The sequence below is a fragment of the Ischnura elegans genome, chromosome 11 (genome assembly GCF_921293095.1).
Source record: "Ischnura elegans chromosome 11, ioIscEleg1.1, whole genome shotgun sequence".
Taxonomy (NCBI): Eukaryota; Metazoa; Arthropoda; class Insecta; order Odonata; family Coenagrionidae; genus Ischnura; species Ischnura elegans.
In genome coordinates this window covers 13,313,229-13,322,612 of record NC_060256.1, presented here as the reverse complement: position 1 = coordinate 13,322,612, position 9,384 = coordinate 13,313,229, and the positions used below count along the sequence as shown (strand labels likewise).

General features: G+C 36.8%; 1 protein-coding gene and 1 long non-coding RNA gene across 3 annotated transcripts; one reads left to right on the top strand and one right to left on the bottom strand.

Moving 5' to 3' along the window:
• The first annotated feature begins 35 nt into the window (after positions 1-35).
• Positions 36-7,663, top strand: LOC124168075. Of its 2 annotated transcripts, none has more exons than XM_046546189.1 (4): positions 36-469; positions 6,224-6,446; positions 6,545-6,685; positions 6,772-7,663. In XM_046546189.1, exons 2-4 carry the CDS (start codon positions 6,354-6,356, stop codon positions 6,823-6,825), a joined length of 288 nt encoding a protein of 95 aa, XP_046402145.1. In that variant the 5' UTR covers positions 36-469; positions 6,224-6,353; the 3' UTR covers positions 6,826-7,663. The 2 variants fall into 2 exon arrangements, with proteins under 2 accessions (XP_046402145.1, XP_046402144.1); XM_046546188.1 differs by lacking the exon at positions 36-469 and adding an exon at positions 5,526-6,023.
• Positions 4,182-5,349, bottom strand: LOC124168078. The gene is made up of 3 exons (XR_006866834.1): positions 4,697-5,349; positions 4,493-4,623; positions 4,182-4,395 (listed from the first exon to the last, which is right to left on the bottom strand). It is a non-coding gene; the product is annotated as an uncharacterized LOC124168078 (long non-coding RNA).
• Positions 7,664-9,384: the final 1,721 nt, after the last annotated feature.

Below are 9,384 nucleotides of genomic sequence, written 5' to 3'. Positions count from 1 at the left end.
GGAACACTTAGCGGTCATTAGTGGTTTAAAAATGGCGCGAAATATTCGTGGCAAATAATCAGTGTTTTACTGAATATGCTTCACAGTTCTAATATCTGTGGCTCTACATCTTAAATTATTTGATGGCGTAAACAAGATATCAGATACGTAAATAATGGAAATGCGGTCTAGACTTCGGCGCTTCGTGTAGAATTGGTTCGTGAGAATGGCTGAGATACTAACGTACTTCTTCCTTAGCACTTGATTCCGCTTGTATTCTGTCGCAATAATCACGTATTGATGTCATTTAAGAAGAGGTAGATCCAGCGGCCCATATAGTTGAACTATCCGCCGTCATGTGTTTAGATTTTTGGCCTAAGACTTACCGTTTACCGTATGCTTGAACGCCAAAACTCTGTGATTTTCGAGCTTTAATGAAGATATATTACTTCACTGTATCTTCAAGTTAAATTTTAGAAGCCGACCTTTGGTATGTACAATATTTGATTTATAAATATTTTTCTTTCTCTTATTTAGTGCCTAATATATGTACAGCCGTTTCTGTGAGATATTTTTAGTTGTCCATTACTTAGTTGATTTTTGCTCAACTGCCGTATTCAAAATATATATTAATGCAACCTAAATTTGTGTATGAAGTAGAGGCCGCAAGCATATATCGCATAAACATTGTATAAACCTGTATAAAATTTGTATTCATTCTTAACATTGTCATGACAATTTTACAATTATTACATCAGCATATATTTTTGAAGCATAGTTTTCTAATTTTATGCATATTTTTATTGCCAAACTTATTTCCTAAAGCTGTTATTATTGATCCTTGATGATGGAATTGAACTTGGTACTATAAAGTAACAATGTGGAATGATAAAGCTGATTTTGTTTTCACATTGCATAGTTCCTCAAAGTTGAGTCTCATAGGTTAAAATATATACCTTGGTGATTGCTATACATACTGTCAATATAGTACTTAGATGCAGTGGAAGACATTTTTGCTCCCTTAGATATGATAAAAAAACTTTAGGACCACCAAAATTGTTGTATTCTTGTGGTCTTATTTCCTTATATACTTAATGAGTAAAGCTTGTCTAAATGAACCCTTCAGCTCCAGGAAACTTGCATGCAGGATTTTGTGGGTGACTGCAAGAAAATAGAAGACAGAAGATTTGACCAACTATTCTTTCCTGCTCCCCCAGTCCTTATATTTATGGCCTAAACTCTTTCTTTCATGAATGGGAAAATAGACAACCCTCCCTTCTTACTTGAACAAATCTCTCGCTCACTTGTCGACAGTTGCATTCTGTTCCCTCAATGTAGCCTGTCCTTCCATTATTCTCTCAGTGTGCCTTGGAGAATGAATGCAAGAAATTATATGGTTATGAGAGTTTCAACCTATATGAGTCAATCCCCTGATTTTCTTGGTGTTTTGTTTAACTAACATGTGTTATAATATTAACTAGCTTCCTATCATCATTGTTTTATGAATTTCAGCCTATGAATTAATTTCATTATATTGTCTGGTATTCTTCTAATCCACCCCTTTGTGGGCTGGATCGCCCCTTAGGATCCATGAGAAAATAACATAATTAACAGTGACTGGTGATACCTTGTGGAAAAGTTTGATATCCATGAGAATAAACTATGAATGATAAACTTCCAAATGGATCTCCATGAGCAGGGGCGCAGCCAGGAATTACGGCTGGGGGAGTTTAGGTGCAACCAATACCGGGTCGGTGAGGGAATGGAATACCCACCAGGATAAGCGGTAGGTGCGAGATTAATAAATTGCGGAATTTTTAGATAAACTGTTGAAAATGGTGAGTTTTACGGCTTTCTGAGGGATATTTTTTTTTTATCCTTACACTGTTATATTAGTAATATCCAATCCAATTAAGTAAAATGGATTAAGCATTTCTCTGAGCTCTGGGTGGGGGAAGTTTAACCCCCAAAATCCCCCCCTTGCTGCGACACTGTCCATGGGAATAAACTGTGGATGGTAGTTTGTTAACAGCCCGCATAATCTTTGTAACGATGAGGTGTACTCTACCCAGTCGCCTCTTTTAACCCATGAACATTCCTTCCCGCTCTGTGAATACATAGATGTTTTTAATTTCTGACCTTCACCAACACCCGCTCCTTTCCTGGTTGCTATGACTTCTCTTCCTACCTCGCCCATTCACTGCTTTTACGTAATCCCTCGTCCCCCCCCTCCTTCAATGACCTTCCCTATAACCCACCTTTTTAGTCAAACTGTCTCCCCCCCCTCCCTTGCTATCCTTTCCACCCCACCCTTCTCTTGCTGGACGGTATATATAGAACGAGGAAGGCCAAAATTTGTACCTTGATAATGACACTACGTGTCGATATTTAAATAAAATTGTGTGGAAGTTTACCATTCATAGTTTATTCCCATGAGAAAGGATCGCTTACAAGGGGAATACAAGGGTCTTTTACATGCTTTGCCTCTCCCAATGGAGAAAAGGCTCTCACCTCCCTAGGAAATTTTCCTGCAATGCAATTTAGCTACTGCAGACGAATGGCAATGGTCCATTTTTATCCTCATTTGAAAAGGGCCAGATTGGCACCCATGCGATGCCACTCCACGTGACGTCACAGGGACATAGTTTCTATACGAGAAGATAGGAGTTATACGTCGTCTGAGGTTACCAATGCATGCATGAGGCGCAGAGCTCAGGGCAACATGTCTTAATAATCACTTATTAAAACTGGCTAAGGTCGGAAAGTTTTCTTCATTTGATAAGGTATTAATAATCCTTATTTAAGCCAAGCGCTACCAGCCAGCAGGGTACTCAGCTACCCGTTAGCAGCCTGCGTCGTATCAGCGCTCAACTCACCTCAAGGTCACCTCACAAGGCGGCAGCGGGAACCAGAAATACGTCACACGGAGAGGTTTTCCGACATTCATACTTACGCGTCGCATTTTCGTGCGCTAGAAAATTTTCACTTTTCATTTAATTGCAAAAAAAAGATGTCATCATTTAAAAATCTAAAAACATGAAATACAGGAGTAATAATCTTTAGATTTAGGTAATAAAAAAATAATAGGAAACCACCCTATTTCACTTATTTGAGATAATAGGAAGAGCTAGATATTTTGAAAAGATAAAAATGGTTGAGGCCTTCGAACTTACCTTTAAATAACAATTTGCCTTTTATCACTTCCTCCTTGTTAACTGTACCTAAATCTGGAAGGATTTGATCCCAGCTTCTTGGGTTCTATATCCTATAAGTACAGGCATCCCTTACCCGACAAAAATTTGCTAACACGATTTTCACTGTAACATGACTCAGTCTCAAAGATGTCTTGTTGTTCAAGCAATATTCCTGTTTTACCTCAACTACAGAACCAGTCTCATATCACATTTCAATTAACATTGGAAAGCAAAAAAAGAAGTAAGATAAAACATCATTTACCTAAATCTAGTCATGAATTCATTATTCATTTAAATTGAATGGTCACCATACCCTGTCAACTGTAGTGGAACATACTTTATATTTTTCACTGATGATGTGGGCTATTCTCGAAAAGAGGTGATACAAAATTAGCTTAAAATTACACTTTTAAAATAATGTTCTAGTGCTAAGAAAGGGATACCTGTATTTATATTGCTGATGATGTTTCAGGTTATGTATACCTTCCTATTCTTCGAGTAGTTATCAGGAAGTTGGAAAATTTTGTTGGTTTTAAGTGATTGCTAGGATGTGTAGGAATGGCTGAACTACGATTGTTAGGCTGGAGGATCGTTGACCAGGAGAGGCCTTGATCTGATGCTCTTTATCATTTCAAAATTACAGTGGAAGTTTATTCAAGTTACCGTAATCTCCATTTAAATTCCTCCTATCCACCTTTATTTTAATGGCTTCCTCCATTATGCAATTCCAAAATCTCTCAAAGCAATGTGGAACATTTATATCACCTTTTTTTCTGTCATCATCCTTGAAAACTTACTTGAAATATTTTCTGCTATAGAGAATTTTTCGAATAATCTAGATATCTTTTGATATAGTAAATGTTCATTCCTTTGGCTATGCTTTACTCATACTTTTAATTCATTGCTTAGTGACAGTTGATTTATTTGATGTTAAATAAAAAATGTAAATATGTGTATCGATAGGAATGATATTGTTGCCGTAAGTGAATCTGATTACATAAATAATTTTGACCAATTGGTAGTATTTATTGTTAAAACACATTTATGTATTTCATTGTAAATTAATTTGAGATATACAATTTAGTAGATTGGCTCCTACGTTGTTCTTGCTAAGTGGTGTATTTGCACCGCCATATGAAAATTCCTTTTACATTCGATAAAATCAAAAGTTGCTTGTGAAGAAGGCTTAAAACTGCCTGCTCTGCATTAGCTTGATGATGGACTGCAATTGATAAAATCGCATGAAAATTTATAGTTTTATTCATGATATTACTTACTTCTTTCATATTATTTTAGTATCAGCAAATATTACAAATTACCTGAATGAGATTCACCAGATACACAGCAAACGTTAAAAATGCAAGTGATAACAGTGATGCTTCTAGTGAAGGAAATCCTATCCCCCTTTTGTGTCTAGTTATATTCGTCATTTTTAGAAGCCGTTTGGTTTCTGGAAAGTGCCAAAGGTGTCAGTGTATGGCATGATACTCCAGCAATGAATTACAGTTTTGTTAAATACTTACGATCAGTGTACTTCTCCATTTCCTTGTGGAAATTTGGTATTCTGGAGTGGAAAGGAAAAGATGTCACAGTGGAAACAATCTTGTGGCGAAGTTTTTCAAGCGTGAGCTGGCCATTGCTGGTTTCTATCTTTGAAATACTTTTATTTGAGATCGCAACAACTTCATACGATTGTAAGAGAAGCAAAAAAGATAAGCTTGGTGTTATAATATATAAAACCATTGCGATATTTTCTTCAGCAACTGCTTCTCCTGTGATTCACAGTAGATTTTTTTAGTCGTACGTAGCGTTCACGCCGCGTTTGGTTCGTTAATTTCTTTAATGGGTTCAGTGATATGGGTCAGGTGAGGGATTAATAACTTTCCTTGCTAAGCACGCAGAGGATTCTCCGCCTTTGGTGTGGTTTGTATGAGCCTTCGACGTTTAAGTGATGCGATGGGAAATGATATTATAGTAGAATTTTCTCATTCAAATCAGCGCACACCTTATCTAAAAATTCGAACTTGCCGCTTGATATCTCGTGTTTTTTTGCGTGGAGTGTGAATGTTATCATGTTATCAATTACTTTATTTTCATGTTTTTCGATGATTTTCGAGTAAGTAATGTCGTGAAAATTTAAAATACTAGATTTTATTGCAATAATGCCTTATTTAGTTGAATTGTTTTGATCCGTATTGCAGAATGAAATGCTTACGGCTGCATTAATCTAGACATTGCCTTTGAGTAGGACTGTAGTGTGAGTAATAAAACGGTTAAAATAGCCGGATGTTTTCATTATTGATAACAGTGAGTCAGTCGTTGATACGCGATGTCGGAGTATTGGCTTTGGCTGCATGGATGTGGTGAGAAATTGGGGGAGTGACGCGGGATGACGTCATTTTTGTAAACAAACTGACTGCAGAGAATGTAGAATAGCGTAGGTGTTATTTGTTTGGATCGTGTGTTTGAGGATGGACTTGTTAAAATGAATATCAAAACCAGTTACTATGAGCTCGTCGAAAGGGATTCGGAAAATGTTTCGGTAGCATGGAAAGCTTTCTCAATTTTTTTTTATTTCGGGTCCATCATTAGTGGAATTTGTTGCAGTTGCACTCTCTCATACTTTATGGACAATGTCGATGGCAACTGTATGTTATATAGCAGCCTTACGTTCAATACGTCAATATTGTTTAACACTACAACGGTATCGTTTGATGTTGCTAATAGCCACTGGGGAAAAGGCTCTATCTGCAATTTTATCATTTGTGTCTCCGTTCTGTCTATCCTTTGTGGATTATCATGGGCAACATTCTTCATGATGTGCGGAAGAGGAGGAAGCACGCATCAAGGGTAAATAATATGAATGTTTAATCATTTCGTATGAATTGCATTCATTGACGAATACCAGAATTAGTTTTCCCCTTTCTTTCACTCCATTGAGTGGGACAACATCAAGTTCACATTTTGTTCAATACTTTTAGCATTAATTAAGTTTTTCTTTATATTCTGAGTGTACAGCTTATTTACCTATCCAAACATTTTCCTTATAGGCTTGCGCGACCTTGGAGAATTGTTTATCCTGCATTATTTTTCAATGCAGGCTATTCAATCGTCTCTATTGTTTCTGCCACTTTCCTTACAAATGGCATAGAAACTTTTTGCTCCAACTTCATTCGCAACATGCATGCCGAAGATTGCGACCAAGTTTCCCAGTACGACTTTAGCTATTTCGCCTCCAAACCCGTGGATTTAGTTGGTTTGAAGGTTGCAGAGGTAAGTGCATGAGGGCTAAATACGTTGTTAAAAGAAAATTTAAATGAAAAGTTGTCAGAATTGTATTTCTGAACTCTTGTTTTTTTTTGTGTTTGAAGTTGACGGCGTGGTTGAATGCTGGCTTTTGGATGTTAGGGTTCGTGACCATTTTTATTCGGTGCATATGCGCTGCAGATTTCGAGCTAGTTCATGTATCCACCTCTGAACCAGTGCCTGGACTTGATGCTAGTCAGGCTGCAGTGAGTAGCATCGCTTTTGTGTTGATTAACATTCTGTGGGGACAAGCCCGCAAAAAAGTTCTAATTTTTTTGTGGTATCATTTCAGGCAAAGGTGGCAGACCTGCCAGATACAGATACCACGACTGTCTCCGAGAACTGAGGAGGCTTTTGGTTAACTTTGTTTACCCCTGAAAATCATTTGTTTTGGTATTTCATTTTACTGTGTTGTTGGATAAATTTTGTAACAGCATTTAGGATCGTAGTGAGTAAAGAAGGGGGGCTACATGTATTCATTATTAGTGAGCTAAGATGCTTCAGTTGTACTGTGATATTAATGTTAAAAATCAATGGCCTAGATTTCATGAATAACACACTGGCCATTGGTCATTTCCATAGCATTTAGTATGGTTACTTAAAACTGTTGTTCCCAAGTGTGTGTGATGGCGATGAGTTTTCATCTTGCCTCCTTAAATATTTATACATATTTGCTGGTACATTACTCTTTTTCTTCCAAAGCTTTTGGCCTTAATGTTGAGATAGAGCTCAAAAGGAAAGTTATCCAGTGAGCATACATTTTTTTGTTCAAGGAGTCTTTGCTTGATTAAGACATGCAGGCGTTAGATGTTGTTTATTGTTATATTAACATGACTTGGTCCCTAAGGAAGTTACCGATAGTTAAAATTCATTGGGATCCTCTCAGATTTATTTTTTATTCAGTGGAGCACTCACATTCTTATTTATACGGTTAATGTGAGATCTCAGTATTAAGGATTTTGAGTAAATTTCATGTCACAGTAATTAATTAAACTTTATTTTGCTGTGAATATTTTGTGATTTCATTTTTTGTGTGCATGATACATCTGCTGCATTATGTATGCTTAGGCATGTTATGCTTATTTGGCTTTAAATATTGCCTTTGCTTTTATACAAAATACAGTTTATATTTTCATTGACTTCATAATTTCCTTGATCAATAAATTGATGATTTCCATGTATAATTCACAGTCTCTGGCCCAGTCGGTCGTGGAGCTGCTCCTGAGCATTCTGGTTGTGTGTGTGCACTCAGTAGTGGATGGCCAATTTTTCTCATTTGAAGAAATTCTCGCTCCGTAACACTCATTGTCAATGCTCAGGGAGGATTAAAATATGGCAGACGATTAAAAAAAATCTTCCCACTTGAATTGTGTCGAGAGCGCTCTCTTGGAGAGATCCAAAAATTTTACCAAGCACTCCAGAGTTGCACTATCATGGCCAGTGATTCCATTCTTAAGGCCTGTTTACACGGTACATTAACACGTACGGGTTAATGTCTTAATATATGAACGCCAAAATGCACCGTGTTACCACCCAACTTGTGCGAATGCATGCACAGAAAATAGAACCTGTTCTGATTTGGTTCATGCATTCGCACATGTTCCGTTCCGGTCCACAAAAATCATTGACACAAACGTTCATTAACTCTTACGTGTTAATGTATCGTGTAAACAGGCCTTTAGTGTATTATTTTCTGTAGTTACGCGTGAGTAGAAAATTTTTGTATCAAGTATTGTTGCAACCAATTCAAGCATTAAAATAACCACAAATCCTGTTTAGCATGTGAATCTGAATGGGCAGTCAAACTGGTAATGGAATTTTTTAAGGTTATGCATTCTAAATTTTTCAGTCGTCTCATGTGCAATCAGCTCAATGTCAAAGATGCAAGAAGTATATTTCATTGCTGTCAGCAAAACTAACATTATACAAGTGTTAATTTTTATCCCTCAAATCCCTCTATTGAACAATTTGAAACTGGGTACAGTTGAAATGCAAGTATGTATATCAGAGCAAAAATTATCTCGCAATCAATCTGTCATAATTTTGCTTCCTCTCCCAATAGTACCCTCCTATTCCTCTCTGACCAACTTAGTTCACCCTCAAGAGGTAGTGACTGTTCAATTAAACAAAATAGATACATTTCTACCAAGGCTGTAGCCCCATATTTGTGGGGGTGTGATTGGAGGGGAAAGCATTTTGGGTGGGTTCATTAGGAAGGGGCGTATAGGACTGTAAGTCCCTAACATTTCCGAATGGTTTGTACCGCTTGACCCCTTTCTATGGCCTTCATTTATTGGTATCTATTTAGAGAAAAATCGTTGTTTAACCTTGTTTCATAATTTTAATTACCCTTTTTTATCAGGTACAATAATGAATAACTTATTACAGTTAACCTGTCGTCTGGCGATTTCCCAAGGTGTTAGCTAATTTTATCTGCCTCCATTAAGGCATAAAATTACTTTTGTGTCGTCACCAGGAGTTCTCATACAATTGATGGCACTGATACCAGCTTATTCACTTACATACGAATGACATTAATGTGTGTAAATAGTAATCTCCGTGTATCTGATTTAGACATTTTGAAAGTAAGGGGATCAGATAGGTTTCATATCTTTCATAGTACAAATTTTTCTCTGAAAACGGCTTTTGTGTGCCAAGTAGGGGCTATCGTTAGTGGTTTGTTATGATGACTTTATTTTAGGGTACATAGTAGGTGCTAGTAATGACACAGCAAACACTTATGTTTTCTGTTGGAATCTCATATTTTACTTTGTAATCCGTGTAATCTCTTGTTTTTGTAATTGTGTGAATATTATTAGTTTTTCTTTGATTCGAGCTTTTAAGGAATCAGATGAGCCATTCACTTTTGCTATTTGCTGAGGCAACATTGGGGTGTCTGAATTTA

Excerpts from the sequence above, each read along its gene's own strand:
- LOC124168075 (XM_046546188.1), top strand. The coding sequence starts at position 5,659 with ATGAATATCAAAACCAGTTACTATGAGCTCGTCGAAAGGGATTCGGAA. Across the intron at positions 6,024-6,223 it reads GGAGGAAGCACGCATCAAGG|GCTTGCGCGACCTTGGAGAA; the intron begins GTAAATAATATG and ends TTTTCCTTATAG. Across the intron at positions 6,447-6,544 it reads TTGGTTTGAAGGTTGCAGAG|TTGACGGCGTGGTTGAATGC; the intron begins GTAAGTGCATGA and ends TTGTGTTTGAAG.